At 46.4% G+C, this 25238-nt stretch overlaps 2 protein-coding genes across 3 annotated transcripts in view; one reads left to right on the top strand and one right to left on the bottom strand.

Moving 5' to 3' along the window:
- The window catches only part of SLC39A14 (solute carrier family 39 member 14), a 45510-nt gene extending 21518 nt beyond the window's left edge, over positions 1-23992 (bottom strand). For both annotated transcript variants that reach the window (XM_061200680.1, XM_061200679.1), the window contains exon 1: positions 23848-23992. The gene's annotated coding sequence lies outside the window, so the exon portion shown is untranslated. The remainder of the gene's footprint in view (positions 1-23847) is intronic.
- Positions 8512-9348, top strand: LOC133097394 (speedy protein C-like). The gene has a single exon (XM_061199250.1). It carries the CDS (start codon positions 8512-8514, stop codon positions 9346-9348), a length of 837 nt encoding a protein of 278 aa, XP_061055233.1.
- Positions 23993-25238: the final 1246 nt, after the last annotated feature.

The following is a 25238-nucleotide window of genomic DNA, read 5'->3' as shown; positions in this document are numbered from 1 at the left end:
CGGAGCCTGGGCTTGCCAGAGCAAGGAAACCTTCCAAAACCAACTGAGTCAGGAAACCCGGTAAGCAGGAGCCTGCAGGACTCCCCCTACCAGAGGCCAGGGCAAGAGTCACCTCTATTCTCATTCATCCATCAACATTTCCCAGACACTCCATTGCAAAATTCTGACCTATTGTCCCTCTAAGTCCACTCCTGTTTGTCAGGCCACGGGGCCGGCATGTGGCTTGGGAAACAAGGTACTCACATCCACCACTTACGTCACTCATTTGAAGCAAAACTTCCCAACTTGTTATTCAGGGTCAAATAAATAAGTAAAATGTATGATCTAGTGGCTAAATCAGACAGCATGATGAGTTGGGCAGCCCTGGGTTCAAACTTGGGGCCTGCCACTAACCTACCATGTGCCCCAGCACAATTAGGCTATGAAATGTCCAGGCTCTCAGGGTCATTCTGATAAACGAGAGAGAGCTTAAAGGTCATAGCACAGCGTGTACTTAGGTCTGTTCCTTCTGTTCCTTGTCCTCCAAGCTCTCAGGCCAATCCCCTCACCTAGACCTGAACCTGCCTATTCTTGGATTACCTCCTCTTCCAGGAAGCCTTCTGGGACTACCCTTTGAGCACTCATCTCCAGCTACTTTAGACTCCTAATGACCTGGTCTCCCCGGGAGCCTTCCAGGCAGATTTTTGTTCCTTGAAGGCAGGGGGGTCCTCCCCTTATGCTTCCCCATACATAGTGTCTGGACCAGTGCTGGGCACACGAGTGGGGAGAAGCAGAGAATTTCTGCTGGAAGATGCCAAGTCCAACCTCCCATCTAACTGATGTCTGCTGGCATCGCCCCTACAGCTTGATGAGGAACAGGTAGCTCAGTGCCTCCTTCCACAGACATTCTAACCCACCCACTACCACAGCTCCCCACCCCGCCCCGGGGCCTTCAGACATGCCCCAAAGTCAGATGTCCAGACCACTTATTACCCTAGACTAAACAATCCCCATTCCTTCAATTTTGTTTATATTCATTGAACAAAAGGCTAGCTACACCTGCCGGACTTTAAAAAACTCAGTCCAAGAGTTCATTCACTCATACATATTCATTGCCTACCGGTTTCATACCGGGAATAATGCTAGGGAATGCCTAGTACCTGCCCTCACGGAGCAGGGAAAGCAAACAATTCAACAAGCAACTTACAAGAACAATGATGACAAGGGTTGTGTATTGATCCGGGTTCAGTTAGGCAATCTAAGCAGAAAGAGATTTTGTGTAACATATTAAATGGCCCAGAGAATCACGGGAAGAGCTGAAGAAACAGACTCTAGACTGAGTGTCCAGGAGCTACTCCCAAAATCACAGTGCAGAGCCAGTCGGCCAAGGAGCTGCTGCCCCCCACCACCATCAGGAAGCTATGGCACAAGGAAGCTGCCTGCTCCAGGATTATGCCGCAACTGCCAAGATCTACACCAGCAAATGGATGTCCCAGGGTCCATCCTGAGGAAGAGGATATCCACATATTTAAGACTAGATGGAGTGTAGCTAATTGGCAGAATGCATGTCACATTGGGAATTCCAGTGAAAGGATGTCTGGAAAGTCATTTTTTGATTCTCTACTTTTAGTAGCTTGGCCCATAATTTATTATCCAAAGTAACGCACTTGATAGTGAAAGGAGGCGCTATTAGTAAACACACCAGGACAACAAGAGTAAACCACAGGGTTGCCTCAGCGTGGAGGCCTGGGGAACAAGCCAAACAAACCGTCTGCCACAGGTCACGACGAGGAGCACAGGAAGCTTGGAGAACACAGCAGGGCGGTCAAGTCTAGTGTCAGGGGTCAGGGGAGGCCTCCAGAAAGAGACATTATTTTAGCTGAGACTTCGAGGGCGTGTAAAAGTGGGCCAGGTGAAGCTGACAGGGTGGGGATGGGGCGGAATGTTCCAGAAAGATGCAGCTTCCTGTGGAATGCCTCGGCCAAGATGCCGCACCTAAGAACTTAAGAGCCCAGGTGTGCACAAGAGGATGTGGCAGGGGCCAGGGCAGGCACAGGCCTATAGGCCACGTGAAGGTGGCTAGACCCCATCTGGAGGGCAGTGGGGATCATTTTCAGCAGAGGTACCACCAGATCTGTGTTTTTAGTATACTGGTCCGGCTGCAGTGTGGAGAACAGACTGGAGGTGGGCAAGAACAGAAGCCAGGAGCCCAGGAAGGAGGTTCCCTGGGTTCCAGGTGGGAGAACACAGCACCCAGTCTGGTCTAAAGAGCAAGGCTTCTTTTCCCCAGGTTCGATCCAGCCTGGGGTGCTTCCCTGCCCCTTGGGGCTGCTGGCCCCGCAGTTTTCCATTAAAGACCTGCAGAGGCTCTTCTTTAACGGTTACCAGGAGAGAAACAAGCCACATCACTGTCCTGGTAACCACAAGCATCAGAGTGAGTTGGAAAAGACCGCCCTCCACCCCTCCCCCCATCATTTCCTCAATCAGGCTGAGACCTCAACTCTCTTGCTATAGCAGGAGGGTCATTCATAAATGCCAACTCCAACTCCCAGGCAGCAACACTGTGTGGGCAGACTGTGCCACCGAGGGCCTCTCACAAGAAGTCCCAAAATGGCTAAGAAGAGTCGTCTGAGAAGGGAGGTGGGCTCTTTCCAGACAGTGACCCCTTACAAGACCCTGGGCTACAGCAGGCAGAGGCACGCTTGGTTTTCCTGGTGCAGGGAACCTCTCTCTACTAGAAGCCCGGCCGGAGGAGAGCTCCACTGCTCTGCCTGCAGCACTCTCCCTGCCCTGACGCCAGCCCACCCATCCCCCTCCCTCCGTGTCCTGCTGCACCACTATCTCCCCCATTTAATCCCTCCCATCCTTAAGCCAGAGCAAGCCTCCCCCACTCCTCCTCAAAGATTCTGACCGCGCCATCTCTTCAGCTGAGATGCTGAATTGGGAGAGATAATTTCTCCAGGAAAGTAGTTCTCAGAGTGTGGTCCCCGGACCAGCAGCATCACCATCACCTGGGAACCTGTTGGAAATACAAATTCTCAGCCCCACCCGAATCTGCTGAATCAGAGACTCCAGATGGGGTCCAGCAATCTTGTGTTTGAGGAAGCTCTCCAGGTGATCACGATGCACACGGAGGTCTGAGGACCACTATTCTCCGGGGAAGGTCGTTAGAGAACCAGATTTCTTCACCAGAGAGGGCAAGGGCCACTGCTGTGCAGTGGCAGCCCCTTCCCTCAGTTACCGCGCATGAGCACATGGCCAGGGCCCGGGTAGGAAGGCACAGGCTGCATCTTGGGCCTTATATTTACCAGCATGAGTTATAAATGAGCCCTACTCTCAGGAGAAAGAGTGTTATTGGGAAAAAGAGGAAAAAACCCGTATTTCCAAACCAGAGACAGGAAGGTGGCAAGAAACAGAGGGAGATTGAGTAATTACATGCCTGAATCATAATTCCTCCATTTTCCCTCCCATTTCCCAAACCTCCCACATGGTTCATTCCCTGGCCCAAGGTCACTGGCAGTCATCATGGGATTACTGAGGTGAAAGGCCTTCCCTCATCCTCTGCTTCCCCAGCATGGGCCTCACCACGTGACAGGAGCGCCCCTCTTCTTGGGCTTCAGGAGGAGAAACCACTGCAGCGCACCACCCGCACTAGTCACTTACGCCCGCTCCATTCCATCCTGTCCCCTCCGAGGATCGTGCTAAAACACCTACCTTCCATCACTTCCCCTACCCAACAGCAAAGCTGAGTCCCTCTGCCTGGCAGGCAAGGCTCCCTCCAACTAGACTCCCATCACCTTTCACCCTCAGCTGCCACTACTCTCTGGCCGGGCCCCTGGGCTCCACCTGAGACGTCTGCCCCTGCTCCCTTTCACCCCTGCACCCTCCTGTCTCCACATGGCCCACAGGACCAGGACTGGAAAGGCTGATTAACATATGGTAGAAACATCAGTCAGAAAGCTGAATGTAGTCCGAATGTGTTCCAAGCACTCTCTCCACAAGTGTGAAGGGCCTGGATGTGTTGTGTTTTTTTTTTTTTAAAAAGGATGAACTGCAGGAAAAAGCACCATCTCTGGTCCACCCCAAATCCTCCTCAGCACAAGTCCTACCCCATCCGCCTCTCAATCCTACCACTCTGTCTCAATGGTGTACTGTCTCACAATGACACTCCTAACACTTTCAGTTAACTTTCTTGGTTGTTTCATAACAATCCTAGGAAGTTGGTAGGATCTGAATAAATACTTGCTGCTCGAATATGTAAACACAAATGCCTATGTAGACAGACATACCTTCACTTCTCCAGAGAGTGCAGGATGGCTGGGATACACTGCACCGGAGATGCAGTATTTAGGGCCAAGGGCTCAAGGGCAGGAGGAATGCACAAGTGTCTTCTCAAAGCTCCCTCTTGCCAAAGGTGCTAAGGACAGCATAAGGACCCCGATACTTTGCCCTTCTGCTTCCCCATCTCTGCCCGGCCAGAGCTCTAGAGAGGGGCTGTCAAAGCACACTCAGATGGATTCCAGAGCAAAGGCAACCACGTTTCTGGCTATCATCCTCAGATACAGATCAGGGACAGCAAAAGACCCACATGGACAAGCTCCCCTTTCTCAGGTTAAAATACCCCTCAAGGCAGCAGTCTCTAGACAACATGGTGCCATAAGTGACTTCCCTTAACAACACGATGTATTTCCACTTGCCCTCACCCTCCCCCCCCACAAATGCTTGCCTATTAAAAAGGGATCAACATTCTAACCAGACTTAAAGGCTTACCCTCTCCTGCCAACACCAACCCCAAGGGGCAATCAGAATGCCACCTGGAAAGGGTTTCTGATTTTTAGCTTGCAACTCAGACATCCTCTAGTTTGGGTGACTTTCAGCTCCAGAGAGGAAAAAAAAAAAAAGACAGATACAAGAATTCTTGCGGCAGCACTATTCACAGTAACAAAAACTTTGGAAGCAACCCAAAAGCCCATCAGCAGAAGAGTGGATAAACAAACTACGAACTTTCACACTGGAAGAGTATAAACCAAAGTGAATGAACTACAGCAACATTAGCACTGAGTGTATATTACAAGTTTTCAATAACTGCCTTTTTGGGTGCTACTCACAGGACCAATTCATTCCTCAAGACCTCTCCTCCAGAAGACTGGAAGGATTGTCTGAATCTGAAGACAGGAAATCTGAGTGAAGGAAATGTCGAAATGCTGGTTGAAATAAAAATACTAAAATAAAATAAAATCTCTTAACCAGGCTTCCAGCTTCCACTGAGCACTTACCCCCAAACTGTCTGAGTCCCTTCTCTCTTTTTTTAAGTGTAACATATATACACGTGAAGTGCCCAAGTCTTAAGTGTATAGCTCAATGAAAGAGTCATCCTTTTAAAGTACAAATCTGATCACAGCACTTCCTTTGCTTTGAACCCACGATGGCTTCTCAGTACAAGTGGAATCAAATCTGGGACTTTCCTGGCGGTCCATGGTTAAGACTCTGTGCTTCTACTACAGGGGGCACGGGTTCGATCCCTGGTTGGGGAACTAAGATCCTGTGTGCCGCAGCCAAACAAAACAAAACAACAAATGAATCAAATCTATACCACTTTTCCTAGCCTATAAGTCACTGTGAGGTCTGGCCCTTGCTAACCCCACTGACCTCACCAGGATCCAGCCACCCTGGCCTTCTTTCTGTTCCTTTAGCACACCAAGCGCATTCTGACCTCAGGGCCTTTGCACTTGCTGTTCCCTCTGCTGAGAATGCCCTTCCCCTAGATCTTCATATCAAGTCTCAGCTCAAAGGTCACCTTCTCAAAGCGGAGGGCCATCTGGTTTCAAAAAAAAAAAAGCCTACTCCCAAGTCATTCAGAATCCCAACACCCTGTTTTATTTTCTTCTTACCATATATCACTATTTTACAGAGTCTTCTTTCTTTTGTTTTGTTTTTTTTACATATTTATTATCTATCTCCTCCTACTGACTGTAAACTGCACAATGGTGGAGACTCACGCTTATTTTCTTCCCTGAGCCTGGAGGAGTGAGTGCCTGGCACCGGGAGAGCCCCCAAAAGATATCTGCTGAATGATGTATTAATTTCCCACGACCCTCTTGTCCAGGGCCCCCAAGTTTAGAACCTTACTGTTCTTTGATCTCAACCCCCAGTCGAACTATGAGCAATTATAGGGGGAGGGACACCCTCTCCTGCAGCTTCAAGAGAGCTGAAGACCCCCAGAGAGCCAGAGAAGTCTGTCTGGAGTTGGAATATAAAACATAAGGTAAAAAATAAAATAAAATAAAGTAGAACATAAGGTGGGGTGGGAGACCCAAAAGTAAGGTGGTGGGAGAGGCACAGACAGGCAGCCTTCCTTCCCCATCCTGGAAGCAAACATGCCGAGGACAGGCAACCATCTGATCGCCCTGCCGAAAATTCCACGTTAACTTTTCCCCGTGGCAGGGAGAGAAAAGGAAAGGAAACCCCGCAAGTACAGGCTGCTTCTAGAATTTCTCAGCTGGTCATGGAAACTCTGAGTCCCGGTCCCGTTGCTCACAATCTCTCTCAATGTGCCAACTGCACATATCCTGAAGTGCGGGGGGCGGGGAGGGGCTCGTGGCCGCTGCCAAAAAGAGGCACTGGTGTGAGTAGCCAAGGTCACAGGCAGAATCAGGCCAGCAGAGCGGTGCACGCCACGGTTTACCCATGGTCAAGGCCTCTGCCATGGGAAGCACCTCCACGGCGTCTGGTGGATGGCAGGGGGCGGCCGAAGCGGGAGGAACAGGAACGGGGACAGAATCTGTTCCTAGGGCTGGTCAGGCTGTCCCAGAGGGCACTTTGGCTGGTGGCCCGAGTCTGGGGGAGCAGGCGACTTTGTACTTTTTGCGCTTTTCTGGGAAAGGTGATGAGAACAGTTGTGGCTTGCTACCCCGGGAAACTCCCCAGAGACCTGGTATCCTGAGAACTTGCCCAGCCTCTCAGAGGGGAAATGGTCAGCACTGAAATATACATACGCTAATCAATGTCACTGGCCCGCCTTCAGGAAGCAGGGGGAGAGGAGGAGAGGCAGGGAGGGACTCCAGGGCCTTCTGCCACTGGCTCATCCCTGGTAGAGAAAGCCGGGCCAGCTTCCCTGCAGGCCAGCACGGCTCCACCTCGCCCCAAGCCTCACGTACTCTGTGCTCTGAGAAAAGCGAGTCCGGGAGCCCTCTCGCTTCCAGGAAAGGAGGAGGGTAGCCGGCAGTACAGCCTGCTCCCTGGGATTTGCAGGGCTCTCCTGACTAGCAGGACACACGTGCCCCACCTCACTTTCTCCCATACAAACCAAACTTTCAGGCTTCCAGTAAAAGTGAGAATTAAAACAGTGGGTTTGAGACTTACTAGAGAATGGACTTGAGGATATGGGGAGGGGGAGGGGTAAGATGTGACAGAGTGAGAGAGTGGCATGGACATATATACACTACCAAATGTAAAATAGATAGCTAGTGGGAAGCAGCCGCATAGCACAGGGAGATCAGCTCGGTGCTTTGTGACCACCTAGAGGGGTGGGATAGGGAGGGTGGGAGGGAGGGAGACGCAAGAGGGAACAGATATGGGAACATATGTATATGCATAACTGATTCACTTTGTTATAAAGCAGAAACTAACACACCATTGTAAAGCAATTATACTCCAATAAAGATGGTAAAAAAAACAAAAAACAAAAAAAAACAGTGGGTTTGGGTTTGGGTCTGGGTTCGGGTCTGCCCTCTCCCACCTTTGTGAGAACAACCCAGAAATCCTGGGAGCCAGGGGGTAGTTAGTATGCAAGGCCTTCAGGTGAGCTGGCTGCCTCCCAGCACCCACCCAGCCCAACCTGACAGCAGGGCATAGGGAAAGACCCCAAGGGGAGAAGGGGACCTTCCTAGAAGGAAAGGAATCAGTGAGATCCAGGAGCAAGTTGGCCCAGGGCCAGTCCCTGCCCCCAGGGCTGCAGTCAACAAATATTTATTAAGAACTTACTACATTGAGATTGACATATATACACTAATATGTATAAAATGGATAACTAATAAGAACCTGCTGTATAAAAAAATAAAATAAAGTTCAAAACTTTTTAAAAATAAAAAATAAAAATAAATATAAATAATAAAAACTAAAAATTAAAAAAAGAACTCACTACACAATTTGTTAAACTACCCTTCTGAGATTTAACTAATTTACTACTCCTACTACCTGTGGGTAAGGATGCCAGCTTCATAAGATTCTCACCAACGCTGAGCATTAAAATAGGATTCCATCTTTGCCAAAGAGGTTAAAAACCATTTTCATCATTCTTTTCATTTGCATTCCTTTGATTACCAGTGTGGCTAAACACAGCTTCAGGTTTACTAACATTTATACTTCTTCTTTTACAAATTGCCTGTCACTCTCCTTTGCCCATTTTTGCTGACCCCCATTCAACTTTTTTTTTTATTGGTGTACTTAAGAGTTCATCAGACGCTGTAGGTTAACTCCTAAGCTCAGGTCACCCCGTCCCACCCCACCTCACCCACCCCCACCCCCCAAGAGATGAGTGATGCCCAAGATCCTGCCACAATCCCTGCTGTTGGCACCCAGGTGAAGCTGAGGGGCTGGAGCCGTCAAGGGGAGGGCGGTGAGTCTTTCCATTTCCGCCAGCACCAGGAGCTCCAGGCCTTCCTCAACCTTCTGGAGCACAGTTTCCTCCAGGATTTCCTCTCCAAAGATCCCTGTTTCCAGATTTCAGATAAGTATCTCCTGGCCATGGTGCTGGTCTACTTCCAGCGCGCCAACCTGCAGCTCAGCGAGTACACCCACAGCAATCTGTTCCTGGCACTGTACCTTGCAAATGACATGGAGGAAGACCTGGAGGACCCCAAAAGCGTGATTTTTCTGTGGGCCCTGGGCCAAGATTGGCATCGTCGAGTGTCAGACTTCCTGCGTCAGAGGGACAAGCTGTGGGCACGGATGGGCTTCAGGGCCGTTGTGAGACGCCAGAGCTGCGAGGAGGTCATGGCCAAGGAGCCGACCCACTGGGCCTGGACTCGGGAGAGGTATCCCCACCACGGCAGGGCTCAGAGGAGCTACCCAAAGGCCCAGATCCCCCTCCCCCGGGGCCCCGGCCTCTCGCCACCCCACTGTCCCCTGTGTGGCTTGCCCCCTTGCTGCAGCCACCGCTGCCACCACCCCTGCCCCTTGCCTGTCATATCCAAGTGCCCTTCCCAAAACCCTGAGCGGCACCGCCCTCCCTCCCAAGCTTGCCTCTCGGTGGCTGGAGACTCCTGGAGTGGGGCCTTCCTCATTGTCCTGCCCACCCAGCTGCAGCTGGAGCCAGGCACCTACACCCTCCACATCTTCTCAAAGCTGCTGCCGTGCCCTCGGCACTGACACTCGCAGGGTGAAGAACAGCCCGTCTGCTTGCCTGCTGACCCAGTGCTCTACTGGCTGTGGCCCCTCTGGCCTCCTGTCTTCTTGGCCTCAGGCTGGCAGGGCTGCCCATGCCCCCTGCCCCTTCCTCCCAACCTGCAACTTGTACCCACTCTGACCTGACTCCTCAAATAAATTCATGTCCACAGAAAAAAAAAAAAAAAAGAGTTCATCGTATGGTAAAAATATTAACCTTTTGTCACATGTTACAAATACTCTTCCTAATTAGTCATTTGCCCTTTAATTTCGTTAACTGGTCTTACTGACAAAATTTTTAAGTAAAGTCAAATATATCTCACTTTTCCTATAAGGTTTCTGCTTTTAATATCATGCTTGGAAAACCCTTTCTCACCCTGAAATTACAGAAATATATACCTATTTTTTATTGCATTAAAAAAATTTAAATCTCTAAGTCATCTACAACTTAATTTGACATAGCGTGACAAAGAGAATCTAACTTAAAAAAAAATAGCCAATTATCCCAATGTTTTTTAATGAACAGTCTATTGTCCTTGTAAACCTCAACTGTGGAGTCTATAAGAGGTAAGAACCAGAGGTGAAGTCAACTATATCCTTTGTGCTAAGAAAGGCCACAGGTGGCTGTTCTGCCGGTGAAATCTAAGTGCAGGGCTGTGGTGCCATCTCTTTTCCTTCCTCCCTCCTCCTCAGAGGTACAGGCTCGACTACCACGAGAAGGAAGTCCTATGTGCTAAGGATGGCAGAGCAGAAAGATCCATTGAAGACAGCCTGGGTTCCTGCAGGCACCACTGAGCAGGAACCCAGCCTTCCACGATTAATCGCCAGATGCTTTACATGCTATTTGCCCAAACCAGCCTTGACTGGACTCTGGTATTTGCATCTGAACACTCCTGTAACTCACCCACAATCCTTTCTTCCCTAATTTTATAATAATAAGAATTGCTAGGATTTATTGGCGTCTGCCAGGTACTGTGCTAAGCAATTTGTTTTCATTATCTCATTTACTCTTCTCAACAACCTTATTAGATGCCACAGTACTTCCCTAATTATAAGTATCAGTGACAGCTTTTCAGAGCAGAAAAAGATACTGCATTAAATGTACACATCACTGAGACACCTTCCTATTTCAGAAACATGAAAATAAAACAAAAAAGCATTTTAAAAGTGAGGAAATATGGTATCAATCCCATTTTACAGATGCGGATACTGAGGCTAAGAAGACTTACTCAAAATCACACCACAACTAGTAATAAATAATACCATTGTTGTTTGCTAAATTCCTACATGTACTGAGGTCTGTTTTTGGACGTTTCTGGTCTGTTCTATTTATCTATCCTGTGTCAATGTCACATTTAATTTTTTATTTTTAATTTTTTCTGGTAAAGCAAGTTCAACTTCACTATTTTCTTTTAAAAATTGTTCTTGGCTCTTCTTACACATTCATTCTTTCAGAATAAAACTTTTAAAGTCATCTTATATGAAAAGACAACCCTCAGAATGGGAGAAAATATTTGCAAACGAAGCAACTGACAAAGGATTAATCTCCAAAGCATACAAGCAGCTCATGCAGCTCAATATCAAAAAAACAAACAACCCAATCCAAAAATGGGCAGAAGACCTAAATAGACATTTCTCCAAAGAAGAGATACAGATTGCCAACAGACACATGAAAGAATGCTCAACATCATTAATCATTAGAGAAATGCAAATCAAAACTACAATGAGGTATCATCTCACACCGGTCAGAATGGCCATCATCAAAAAATCTAGAAACAATAAATGCTGGAGAGGGTGTGGAGAAAAGGGAACACTCTTGCACTGTTGGTGGGAATGTAAATTGATACAGCCACTATGGAGAACAGTATGGAGGTTCCTTAAAAAACTAAAAATAGAACTACCATATGACCCAGCAATCCCACTACTGGGCATATACCCTGAGAAAACCATAATTCAGAAAGAGTCATGTACCAAAATATTCATTGCAGCTCTGTTTACAATAGCCAGGACATGGAAGCAACCTAGGTGTCCATCATCGGATGAATGGATAAAGAAGATGTGGCACATATATACAATGGAATATTACTCAGCCATAAAAAGAAATGAAATGGAGGTGTTTGTAATGAGGTGGATGGAGTTAGAGTCTGTCATACAGAGTGAAGTAAGTCAGAAAGAGAAAAACAAATACAGTATGCTAACACATATATATGGAATCTAAGGGAAAAAAAAAAAAAAAAAAAGAGGTCATGAAGAACCTAGTGGCAAGATGGGAATAAAGACACAGACCTACTAGAGAATGGACTTGAGGATATGGGGAGGGGGAGGGGTGAGATGTGACAGGGTGAGAGAGTGTCATGGACATATATACACTACCAAATGTAAAATAGATAACTAGTGGGAAGCAGCCGCATAGCACAGGGAGATCAGCTCGGTGCTTTGTGACCACCTAGAGGGGTGGGATAGGGAGGGTGGGAGGGAGGGAGATGCAAGAGGGAAGAGATATGGCAACATATGTATATGTGTAACTGATTCACTTTGTTGTAAAGCAGAAGCTAGCACACCATTGTAAAGCAATTATACTTCAATAAAGATGTTTAAAAAAAAAAAAAAAAAAAAAAGAAATACAGTAACATAAAAAAAAAAAAAAAAAGACCTAAATAGACATTTCTCCAAAGAAGATATACAGATTGCCAACAAACTCATGAAAGGATGCTCAACATCACTAATCATTAGGGAAATGCAAATCAAAACTACAATGAGGTATCACCTCACACCAGTCAGAATGGCCAACATCAAAAAATCTACAAACAATAAATGCTGGAGAGGGTGTGGAGAAAAGGGAGCCCTCTTGCACTGCTGGTGAGAATGTAAATTGATACAGCCACTATGGAGAACAGTATGGAGGTTCCTTAAAAAACTAAAAATAGAACTAACATATGACCCAGCAATCCCACTACTGGGCATATACCCTGAGGGAACCATAATTCAAAGAGTCATGTACCACTGTGTTCACTGCACCTCTATTTACAATAGCCAGGACATGGAAGCAACCTAAGTGTCCATCGACAGATGAATGGATAAAGAAGACGTGGCACATATATACACTGGAATATTACTCAGCCATAAAAAGAAACGAAATTGAGTTATTTTTTGCGAGGTGGATGGACCTAGAGACTTTCATACAGAGTGAAGTAAGTCAGAAAGAGAAAAACAAATACTGGATGCTAACACATATATATGGAATCTAAAAAAAAAAATGGTTCTGAAGAACCTAGGGGCAGGACAGGAATAAAGACGCAGACGTAGAGAATGGACTTGAGGACACGGGGAGGGGGGGAAGGGTAAGCTGGGACGAAGTGAGACAGTGGCATGGACATATATATACTACCAAATGTAAAACAGATACCTAGTGGGAAGCAGCCGCATAGCACAGGGAGATCAGCTCGGTGCTTTGTGCCCACCTAGAGGAATGGGATAGGGAGAGTGGGAGGGAGATGCAAGAGGGAGGAGATATGGGGATGTATGTATATGCATAGCTGATTCACTTTGTTATACAGCAGAAACTAACACACCACTGTAAAGCAATTATACTCCAATAAAGATGTTAAAAAAATAAATAAATAAAGTCATCTTATAAAGTCCCAATACTGTGGAAATTCATCCCATGGAAATTATCCTGAATGGGGGTATTCAGCTTTAAGGAATTTGATAGAAGTATATATTCAACAACAAATATCTATCAAGTACAAACTTTTGTGGGCACAGGGAATACAGCAATGACCAAAAAGACAAAAATCCCTACCCTCCTGGAGCTTGCATTCCTTCAGGGCTCATAACAGTGAAAAACTGCAAGCAATCTAAACATACAATAGAAGGGGATTGCTAAAGTAAGGTAATCCATACAATAAAATATATGTAGTTCAAGTCAGAGATTAAGAGTTTAGGGTCTGAATGCACAGACCTCAGTGCGGATCCTGAATCTGTATTTACTAGCTTCAAGGCTTTGAGTCAAGTCACTACTTCAAGACTTATTTTCCTCCTACATGAAAACAAAGCTAGGGCTTCCCTGGTGGTGCAGTGGTTGAGAATCCACCTGCCAATGCAGGGGACACGGGTTCGAGCCCTGGGCTGGGAAGATCCCACATGCCGCGGAGCGGCTGGGCCCGTGAGTCACAATTACTGAGCCTGTGCGTCTGAAGCCTGTGCTCCGCAACAAGAGAGGCCGCGATAGTGAGAGACCCGCGCACCGCGATCAAGAGTGGCCCCCGCTTGCAACAACTGGAGAAAGCCCTCGCACAGAAACAAAGACCCAACACAGCCATAAAGAAATAAATTAAAAAAAAAAAAATTCCCCAAGTTTAAAAAAAAAAAAAAAGAAAACAAAGCTACTAGGTCTCTCCCTCAGAGCAACTGAGAAAATTAAATGAGATATTGAGTATAAATACAGTGCCTGATACACAGTAATTGCTCAATAAATGTTAGTATTTGGTGAAACAACAAAGGATTAATCTCCAAAATATACAAACAGCTCAGGGAGCTCAATATCAAAAAAAACAAACAATCCAGTTAAAAAATGGGCCAAAGACATAATTAAACATTTCACCAAGGAGGACATACAGATGGCCAAGAGGCACATGAAAAGATGCTCAACATCACTAATTATTAGAGAAATACAAAATCAAAATTACAATGAAGTATCACCTCATGTTGGTCAGAATGGCCATTATCAAAAAAGCTAGAAACAATAAACGCTGGAAAAGGTGTGGTGAAAAGGGAACCCTCCTACACTGTTGGTGGGAATGTAGATTGATACAACCACTATGGGAAACAGTACAGAGGTTCCTTAAAAAACTAAAAATAGAACTACCATATGACCCAGCAATCCCACTATTGGGCATATACCCTGAGAAAACAATAATTCAAAAAGAGTCATGTACCACAATGTTCATTGCAGCTCTATTTACAATAGCCAGGACATGGAAGCAACCTAAGTGTCCATCATCAGATGAATGGATAAAGAAGATGTGGCACATATATACAATGGAATATTACTCAGCCATAAAAAGAAACGAAATTGAGTTATTTGTAGTGAGGTGGATGGAGTTAGAGTCTGTCATACAGAGTGAAGTAAGTCAGAAAGAGAAAACAAATACCGTACGCTAACGCATATATATGGAATCTAAAAAAAAAAATGGTACTAATGAACCTAGTTGCAGGGCAGGAATAAAGAGGTAGACACAGAAAATGGACTTGAGGACATGGGGTGGGAGGGCGAAGCTGGGGCAAAGTGAGGGTAGCATCAACATATATACACTACCGAATGTAAAACAGTTGGCTGGTGGGAAGAAGCAGCATAGCACAGGGAGATCAGCTGGGTGCTTTGCGATGACCTAGAGGGGTGGGATAGGGAGGGTAGGAGGGAGGCTCAAGAGGGAGGGGATATGGGGACATGTGTATGCATATGGCTGACACACTCTGTTGTGCAACAGAAACTAACACGGTATTGTGAAGCAATTATACTCCAATAAAGAGCTATTAAAAAAAAAAGTTAGTATTTGGGGGAATAATGACATGGAAAGATGTTCACATGTTAAGTGAAAAAAAAAAAAGTCTACAAAACTATGTACAGCAGACCAGTTTTCTTTAAAATGTATGCATTCATAGAAAAAATTAAAAATATATAACAAACTTATTTCTTGGTGGTGGGTTTAATGGTAACTTCTGTTATCTTTTTATTAGTCTATAGTTTCTACAATGAACTTGCATTACTTTAAGAAGAAGGTTAAGGGAGTTTCCTGGTGCTCTAGCGGTTAGGATTTGGCGTGCTTTCACTGCCGTGGCTAGGGTTCAATCCCTGGTCGGGGGAACTGAGATCCTGCAAGTTGTGCAGGGCAGCCAAAAAAAAAAAGAAGAAGAAAGTTCATTTAGAGTTCAATTAGGAAATGGGAAAGGCTTTTTTTTTTTTTTAACTATTTTATTTTGATTCCTTTTTTTAAAAAAATTAATTAATTTATTTATTTTTGGCTGCATTGGGTCTTCATTGCTGCACACGGGCTTCCTCTAGTTGCAGAGAGCAGGGGCTACTCTTCGTTGCGGTGTGCAGGCTTCTCACTGCGGTGGCTCCTTGTTGCGGAGCATGGGCTCTAGAGCGCAGGCTCAGTAATTGTGGCGCACGGGCTTAGCTGCTCCGCGGCATGTGGGATCTTCCCGGACCAGGGCTCGAACCCGTGTCTCCTGCGTTGGCAGGCGGATTCTTAACCACTGTGCCACCAGGGAAGCCCGGGAAAGGCTTAATGATGACCAAGTGGAAGCCTTTTCTCTCCCCTTTTTAAACATCTTCACTTAGAGTCTGGAGGTGGATTCCAGTCCTAATCTGCCGTGGGCTGGACTTCATGTGTGCCTGGTCCCCCAACCTGGCCGCCCCAGTGAGCAGGGCCTCACCTCAGTTCTCCTGAATCAGAGCTTCCTGGGTGAGATCCAGGTATCCGTACGTGCAGTTCTGACAGATCAGCCTGGCTCTTGTCTGGGGCACTGGTCTGACATTTCAGTCTAGTCAGGACTGCTGGACTAGACACAGACTAGCTCCGACACTCTGATATACAGAAACTCTTTGAAGTCAGTTCCCCCTCTCTGCCAAATGAGTACTACAATCTCTGCCCTGCCCTTCCTACAGGGAAACTAACACTCAGTGAGAACTCCTTGCACAGAGACAAACTGTTGGCATTGCAAAGTGTCTAGAATGTAGGGACTCTGAAGCCAGAGTCCTCAGTCATTTATACGCACCTGGTTCTCAGATCTGTGTCAACACGAGGGGAGCAGGCAGCCTGAGGCTGGGCCCTTGCATCCTCAACAGTCAGGCCTGACCTCTGACTCTGGTCGAAAAACAAATCTCCCTTCTCTTTTGCAGCTCTGTGAACCACAGTTTACAAAGAACAGTTCCCCCCATCCTGAGCGTAGTGGGTCGAATAATACCCCCCCCAAATCCACATCTACCCAAAACCTCAGAATGGAACCTTATTGAAAAATATGGTCTTTGCAGATATAATGATTTAAGGATCTCAGAGATGAAGTCATCTTGGATTTAGGGTAGTCCCTAAATCCAATGATTACTATGTTTCTAAGATAAAGGAGAGGGAGATTTGGACACAGAGACACACAGAGGAGAAGACCATGTGAAGACAGAGGCAGAGATGGGAGTGATGCTGCCACAAGCCAAGGAACACTTGGAGCCACCAGAAGCTGGAAGAGGCAAGGAAGGATTCCCCCTAGAGCCTTCAGAGTGAACGTGGCCTTGTTGACCCCTTGATTTCGACCTTCTGGCCTCCAGATCTAATAGATTTCTGTTGTTTTAAGCCACAGAGTGTGGTCATTTGTTAGGGTGGCCTTAGGAAACTAATACTTTGATGCTGGAATTAAGGCTCAATAACTTTTATCTGAGACTCTCTTGCTATGGTTGGCAAAATTCCAAGATGGCCCCCAATGACCCTTGTCTTTGTGTATGGGCAGGACCTGAAAATGAGATATCATTCCTGTTATTAGGTTACATTATCTGCCAAAAGGGATTTTGCTGGTATCAGCTGACCAAATTAGTTGACCTTAAGATAGAGAAATGATCCTGTATGGGTCAGAACTAATCAGGTGATAGGCTCCTCCTGGCGAAAGGGATTTGAACCAGAGAAGGATTCAACATGAGGGTAACTTTTCCAGTGTGGAAGTCCAGCAGACCCCGATTTAACCAAGTGATCCAGGAAAACATCACTAGTAATGAGACATCAACATCATGAATGACTTGATACGATGCTCTTAAAAGGATGCAACATCATTTTTGTGATATTCTTGCTAAAAATGCATGACCTTATTCTAAGGAAGAAAGATAGAGGAACGGTTACAGATTGAAGGAGACTAAAGAGAAATAACAGCTAAATGCAACATGGGATGGCAGACTGGATCCTGGGACAGAAGAAAGACATCAGCGAAAATATTGGTAAAATTTAAATAAGGCCTGTAGTTTAAAGTTTTGTACCAATGTTGATTTCCTGTTCTTGATAATTATACTATGGGGTGAGGGATATAAAGGAACTCTGCTATATTCTTTGCAACTTTTAAGTCTAAAATTAGTTTTTAAAAAAAGGTTTAAAATGAAAGGAAATGATTGAGCAGATTAACAGAGGTTGCCTCAGGGCCACAGGATTAGACTTCTCCCATACTTCTTTATACTTGTCAGTAAGTATGCATTACTCTCAATAATCAGGGGCAGGAGGTTGGATGGAGTAAGTGGACTGGTGCAAAGGATGTAGATTTGGGGCCACTGGAGTTGCTCTGGATAAGAGCAGGCTGGACCCCAAGACACCGCTGCTGAAACGAGCAGCAAGTCTTTGATAGAGAAACAGCTAAGACTTAGAGAATATTGGTACCTTAGACCCCAGAGCCCTTCAAAATAACTGGATCCAACCTAAGTTTCTAGCCATGTCACTTGCTCTTTCCTCTATCAGCCACTCTGACCTAGGGTGACCACCCCTGCCCCAGGAATATACATCTCAGTGCCATTATTCACACAACTCCCCCGGCCAGGACCTCTCCCTCTCTTCTTAGCTTTCAAAACTTCGCTCAACTCCACCTCTAGGAAGCCTTCCCAGACCACTCCTGCCCCCAGTCGCCTTGCCTTCTACCGGCCTCTTTAAGTATCTCTTGTCTGTTCCACTCAATGGAGCTTAACGAATGCCACAGATAGCATGTTAAGTTTCCATATGTACTCAGCTCATCCTCACACATATTTTACAAGCCTCTTTGGAACAGAGACAGTGTTTGCCTGTCTTCACGGAGCGGGAGCTCTCTTAGCTGAGCTCTGCTGGCTGGGCCCATCCCTGCAGCAAAGAGGCCCCCTCTGCTGTCACCAGTCCAGGATTCATTGACCAAGAGTCTGTTGTGTCTCTTCCCAAACTTTTTTTTTTTTTAAATAAATTTATTTATTTATTTTTGGCTGTGTTGGGTCTTCGTTGCTGCATGCGGGCTTTCTCTAGTTGCGGCGGGTGCTACTCTTCGTTGCAGTGGGCAGGCTTCTCATTGTGGTGGCTTCTTTTGTTGCAGAGCTCGGGCTCTAGAGTGCAGGCTCAGTAGGTGTGGTGCACGGGGCTTAGCTGCTTCGCAGCATGTGGGATCTTCCCGGACCAGGGATCGAACCCGTGTCCCCTGCATTGGCAGGCAGATTCCTAACCACTGCACCACCAGGGAAGTCCATTCCCAAACTTCTTTATGCCAGTTGTTTGTTTTTATGATTCTAATTTAATTAAATAGTAACTGAAATATAAACGGAGAAAAAGTTTGGATTTCTACAAAAATGTAACTAAGTGATCTAGAAGAGCAATTCTGAAATTGTGGTCTTAGATGACACCTAGGGTCACTGAGACTGTTTCAGGTCTGCAAGGTAAAAACTAGTTTTATTATAAAATTAAGATGTTAAAAGCTTTTTCACTCTCTTTTTGGGGCTACGTGAAGTGTGATGAATGTGTGCCTATGCAGTCTTAAGTTTTCTGAAAATTTCTAAGGTAGAAGTTTAGGGTATAAATATGTGTGTTCTCAGAGATTAACTCAGTTTGTTTTCAGAGATTAACTCGGTTTGTCCACCGAGTATTTACCAGCAAATGTATGCTATACCTATTTTAACCTGTTGTCTCATTATTATCTAATAAATCATTATTTTAAAATCCTGAAGATGCACAAAAATGTAAAAATAATGCCACTTTTTCGACTTTTTTTTATTTTGGAAAGTTATTTTTCATAAAAATATGCCTTTTATGTTAACATGTAATGACCTTTATTTTATTCATTTAAAATAGTGAATGAATAAACAACTTTTTATATGTTTTAATTTTTAACATGGTAAATAATAGATATAGCCAGTAAATGAAAGACAATATTAAGGAATCCTAGGATCAAAAAGTTTGAGAACTGCTTATCTAGAAAGATGTGTTACAAATGGAAAAAAAAAAAGATTAAATTAGGTGTGTGCATTAAAAAAGTAGGATTCTGCACATGGACTGGTTTGCAAATGTCTTAAATTCTTGCTCTATTATTATTTTTTAATGGAGACTAATTAACAGATGTATATATCCTGTCACCCAGCAATCTCACTTCTGAGAATTTCTTCTGTAGTCATACACATAGGAAATGCCATTTGTAAAGTTATTCACTGTAGCACTGTACATAATGACAAAATACTGGAAACAACCCAAGTTGGGGGAGAGAGGGAGGCAACATATGTTGGTTTAAAAATTACTTTTGCTTTCCTATTCTGGAATAATATGCAGCTATAGTAAAAGAATAATAAAAGTATTTCTGTGCCGATGGGGAAAGATCTAGAATAGTTGCTAGGTGAAAAAAGCAAGGTGCTAAACAATGCCTAAAATGTTAACTTATAGCATTTGTAAAAATGGGGTGGGGCGGGCAGAGGTGAGACTTTTCACTGTATGGGGTTAGGGGGGGATGTGCAGTTGCTTTTTCAACTTTTTTATCCTCCTGATCTTTGAACTATGTGAATATATAGCCTAGTGAAAAAATTTTTTTCCATTAAAAATTTTTTTCTTCCAGTTTTATTGAGATATAATTGACATATGGTGAAAAAAATTTGATAAAAGAAAAGAAACAAAAAATCACAGGTATGATTTTTATATACAAACAATTTGCAAGTTTAATTAGGGGACCTAGAGACCCAAAGAAAAAGGCTTAGCCCTAAATCAAGCTTTGGCAAATAAAGATATATGAACATTGGGGGTGGGGGAATTGGATGAAGGCAGCCAAAAGGTACAAACTTCCAGTTATAAGAAAAATAAGTACTAGGGAAGTAATGTATAACACGGTAAATATAATTAACACTGCTGTAGGTTATATATGAAAGTTGAGAGTTAAATCCTAAGAGTTCTCATCACAAGGAAAACAAATTTTTTTCTATTTCTTTAATCTTTTATCTCTATGAGATGTTGTATGTTCATTAAATTTATTGTGGCACTCATTTCATAACTGTATATAAATCAAACCATTATGCTGTACACCTTAAACTTACACAGTGCTGTATGTCAGTTATATCTCAATAAAACTGGAAGAAAAAAATGCATGCACGTTTTTAAGGAAAAATGAATTGTTTGAAACATGGATTTTTAAAAAAATTCCCAACGTTTAGCTGACATTTTTTATTAATTACTAATTCTGAGTGCATTGAGTAAGAGTCTCTAGGGACCCAAAGGTAATAAATTGGGTCAGTCACATTCTCATTCCACCAAACCCCAGGACTCTCCTGGGCCTGAGGCTGGAGGAAGGTTAGGAGGCCCAGTGATGCAGTCAGATCTGAGGCAGGGAATTTGGTTTCCCACATAGGGGCATGCCAAGCGCTCTCTCCAGGCTGATTCTGTGGCCACCTTCCCTCCCACATGGGGTTCTGCCTCTGGATCTCACCCGGGGCCCAACAAGGGGTCCCCCCTGGGAGCCTCGATGGCCACAGTAAGGGTGAGAACAAGGCAGCTGGGCCTCGGAGACCTTGTGGTGAGGTTGCCCTGCTTGCCCCCAGGAGGGCACGAGGCCCCTGGCTGGCGGTAGACTCTGGACTCCTTATCTGCAGGCATTCTGCCAGCCCGCCAGCCTCGAGGTCAGCAAAGTCCCATTGCAGACATCGAGAGTCCTGCCTGGGGCCCCATCATCATGACCCTTCCTCAGCCACTCCCCACCCTCCTATGTCTCCAGGGAGTCAGGAAGAGAGGAGTGAAGACTCCTCCAGAAGAAATTTCTATCCACACAAGCAGAGAACTTCCCAAATAAGCACAGGGACAACTGGCTCCTTTTTCTTCATGTTTTCGAGGAAAAGTCTAGGATTATCAGCAATTTTATCATCACACTTAGGAATAAAAACTGCACCTTTCTTTGGTCCTCTCAATCAAGCCTCTTGGCCACTAGCAAACAATGTGACTTGGAAACACCAGTTAACCTCTCTAGATCCAGTTTCTTTAGTTGTAAAACAAAGGGCCTAGACTCGAAGATTCCCAAAGTCCCGCCAGTTCAATATCCTATCATGGGTGGTTCTGCAAAACGCTTAAGCGTTATTTTCTGCAGGCATCAAGTACGAAAAGGCTGAATTATTCTGGAGGAGATCCCGATTTCCAGACATATACATCTGTTCATGGCACTACCACTTAGATCGCAAGATCCTGTAAATATTGGACATGGATTGACGGTCCTCCTGCAACTGAGTGAGGTGTGAACAGGTAAGGAAGAGAAGAAAAAGGTAAAAAGGGTTCGAAAACCGAACCAGACCAGCGACTGATAATTTACTGTGCGTGCGCATGCGCGAACACACACGCACGCATGCGCGCAGATACACACGCAGTGTTAGTCCTCCCCGCCTATTATCAGCCCAGAAAAGGAGTATCTCCGTTACCTGAAGGAATCAGAGTAGCTCCCAAAACCAAAGGTGGAAAAAAAGTCTTTGTGGGACAGTAAATATGTGGAACAATCCCTGGCAGGCCACTGAAAAGAGGCCTACCCGGAAAGGCATGGAAATTGCATCCATGTTCCCAAAGAGGTGATGAATCAACCCTACGTCTGGGCTCATACCATTCCTACAACCCAACCTACCTATCAGCTCCTGGGACCCCCTAAATAATCCACTCCATCCCAGAGATGATGATGATAATGATGATGTAGATGATCACAAACCTCTACTATGCTCCAGGCACAACACAACATGATGCACAGCAGTGAGGACAGGTCTACAGAAGTTAAGAAATGTCTCCTGCTGGAGAGTGATGGGGCCAGGATGTGAACAGATTTACCTGGCTCAAAAGCCTGGAATTCTCCTGTCACCTTACACCATCTCTAGTAGAGTGCTGTCTTCTCTGAACTTGACCAGACACAACAGTGTGACCTCTCTTGTGTCTTATTCTTTATGTATGAATGTTCTTTCTCCCCCCCAACAAGTGTCTCCAGGAGCCAGGCCCCATCCCCTCTTTGCACTCTCCAGTGGCCAAGTGCAGAGCCAAACACAGACCAGGCACTGTGTATTTACATACTGAAGTGATGAAATACTGAGAGCCACGGGGCCCTGGTACCTCAACGTAGTCTTCTTGCCTAAATGACAAGGCCAATCATTCTGTTTGGTGCTCTCTAGTCACACCTGCAACCCAGGAAGAGCACCACTAGTCTATATAGTGGCTATCACACAATTCATGAAAAACTCACCTCTGAGCCTCCAACAGGAAATGGAATATGCAGTTTTCAATTTCAGGTGCTAAAAGTTATGATTCTCGACATTCTTTCTCTTGCTTCATTAAGTTTCTCTCAGTTTTTATGGCTCTTGTTTTAAGAGTTAAGGATTAATCATAGATGCTATGGGTAAGAGACCACAGATCTAATCTGACTCCTTCTTCCAGACACAGGGCAAGTTAGGAACAGAGCTGGGACAGAGGCCAGGAAGCCAGGCCAGTACCCACCACATTACCACCACCACTTCCCAGCAGCCGACCTAACTGGCCTGGGGTTCCTAGGAAAGAGTGACTCCAGACAAAACCAAGCCCAGGGAGGCTCCAGGAGGAAGGGTCAGATCAAAGCTGCTCCTCCCCCCACCCTTTCTTAGGCCCCCAGGAGAGCCCTCAGCCACTCTCCAAATCATGCTCACACACTCACGGACACCCAGGCCCTAGCAGACTCTAGATCCTCAAAACTGAAGCCACAAGCCAGAGCTGCGGAAAATCTCTTGACTCAATTGGACCCCAGGATCACACTATAGACTGCTTGGATGGTATTTTTTCCCATTGCCCTAACCCACCAAGAGAGGGCAGCCTGAGCCAGACCACCTAACCCGGTCGGTAGGGACCAAAAATAGCTAAAAAGCCATGCCCTCGGGATAAGCCAGGTCGGAGTTTAGTTAGTCCCTCCTTTGCCATCCTCCAGCTCCTGCTCCGGGCCGGCCGGAAGATACGGGTCATTTATCTCCAGCTGGGAGGTGGTCTGGCCAGGGTGGGGTGAGGGACTCAGTTCCTGAAAAGCAAAGTCCAGACACCAGTGCACCATCAGAGCCGCCCCGAGAGCTGCCCACCAGATTTGCCCATCTACTCTCTGCTTTTTCTGAGCTCGAGTTCATGGGCTCCAGGAAACCTCTCAGTCTTTTAGTGCGGCTATCGACATCCTGCTCCGGCTCCCACATCCCGCGCTCTCCAGCCAGAGAGACCGTAGCTGCGCCTTCTCTTCCCTCGCCACCAAGTAACCCTCGTCGTGGCACCGCGGCCAGGTAGCCAGGTGTCGCCTCCATCCAGCGTCCCGGTCCGCATGCGGGTGCGCCGGAGCGACTTCCGAAACCGCGGCCGGGCTCGGGGTCCTCGGCGCAGCCGTACCCCCACCCCCACCCGGTGACCCTGAGCCCCGGAGGCGCACTGCTCCCGCGCGCGATGCCCCATCCCCGGGGCACGGAGCCGCCCCTCCCGCACGCCCTCCCCACCTCACCTGAAGCTGGGCGGACGCCACCTGGCCCGGCGCACCCTCACAAACCAGGCCCTCGGGCGTCCCGAAGCGACAGCAGCAGCGGCAGCAGCAGCGCAGCTAGGTCGGCGTGCCCGCGCACGGAGCCCGCCTGCCCTCACCCCCGGGCCTGCGTCCTTCCCCCGCGCGGCGCGCATGCCCCGCTATATACCCTGCGCGTCACGGCGGGGCCCGCCCCCGCTCTCGCCCCGCCCCGCCCCACCCCACTCTCCCCAGGGCCTGCCACGTGGGGCCCTGGCTGGCTGTAGGGCTACGTGTGTGAGCTGGCTGCCAGCCGCCCGCTAGACCCGACCAGCGCTCGGCTTGCCCAGGCTTGCGGGGCGAGCCAGCGCCCTTCTGCGCCTAGCCCGCCGAGAGCCTAGCTTCATCTCGTAGCCCTGCCGCGAATTCCATCCCACAAGCTCCTCCTTCCTCTGGAAACCTCCCATTAAGCCCTTTCCCTCCTTATGTGGGAAGTTCTCACAACCCAGCCTCCATCTCCTCGGAGTAACACTGCTACCCACCTAATATGTATATATATATCTTAACACTTCTGATTAATGTAAAAAGCTCGATTCTGAAATACTCCCTGGGAGGGGACGTACCCATAGATAATGTTTTTTCTGCATTTTCCCACCAGGCGAAAGAACAAAAAATTCCTGTTCAAGTTCTAAATAAGCCATATTATATACTCACTTTCGAATTAGATGTCGCACCACATATTGCTTAACCGAAAGCTGGGAGAAATGTTAATTTTTGTGTGAGGAGTGTCCTAGGAGTCTTTTCTGATGTGGAGTAGTTCTATTGAGATGGATATCAAGCCTCGGAAATGCAAATTTCTTGAGAAAATAAGCCACCAATTAAATTCCCATTGTTCTGTTCTGCTGGACGTCACGATTATTTCCTCTGCAGCTAAGCCAGCTGCCACCTCGGTCTATGGGACTCAAAGGAAGGGCTTTCTAAGCAGAATTGTAGCCTGTTAGTACCCAAGTCCCTGTTCCAGCTCAATGACTGGTGCTCAGCCGACACTAAGTGTCTCTGTATTTGCACAGGGAAGGGGGACCACATTCCACTCTGCAAGTCCTGGGGAAAGGAAGGCCCATGATGGCAGTGCTTGTGATGAAAAGCAAGCAGACAATCCCTGGAGTGGGTGGCAGGAAGAATCCAGGCCTCGGTGGCAGCCTGTTCCTCCTTAGGAGGAAGGTAGAGAGGGAAAAGAGAGAGAGCACTGAAGCAAAGCCAGAGCAGGCCAGATTGTTTATGCCACTCTTGAAGAGACTAGCTGGGCCGTGGGTTTTTCTAAAATTTAATTATCCTCACCCTGCAATTACAGTGCTCCAGTTGAGTAAGAGGTGGGGTGATATTCCTCTCATTTT

Source organism: Eubalaena glacialis, chromosome 9 (genome assembly GCF_028564815.1).
Source record: "Eubalaena glacialis isolate mEubGla1 chromosome 9, mEubGla1.1.hap2.+ XY, whole genome shotgun sequence".
In the NCBI taxonomy this organism is placed as follows: domain Eukaryota; kingdom Metazoa; phylum Chordata; class Mammalia; order Artiodactyla; family Balaenidae; genus Eubalaena; species Eubalaena glacialis.
This window is presented reverse-complemented; position numbering and strand designations above follow the sequence as displayed.

Excerpts from the sequence above, each read along its gene's own strand:
- LOC133097394 (XM_061199250.1), top strand. The coding sequence starts at position 8,512 with ATGAGTGATGCCCAAGATCCTGCCACAATCCCTGCTGTTGGCACCCAG.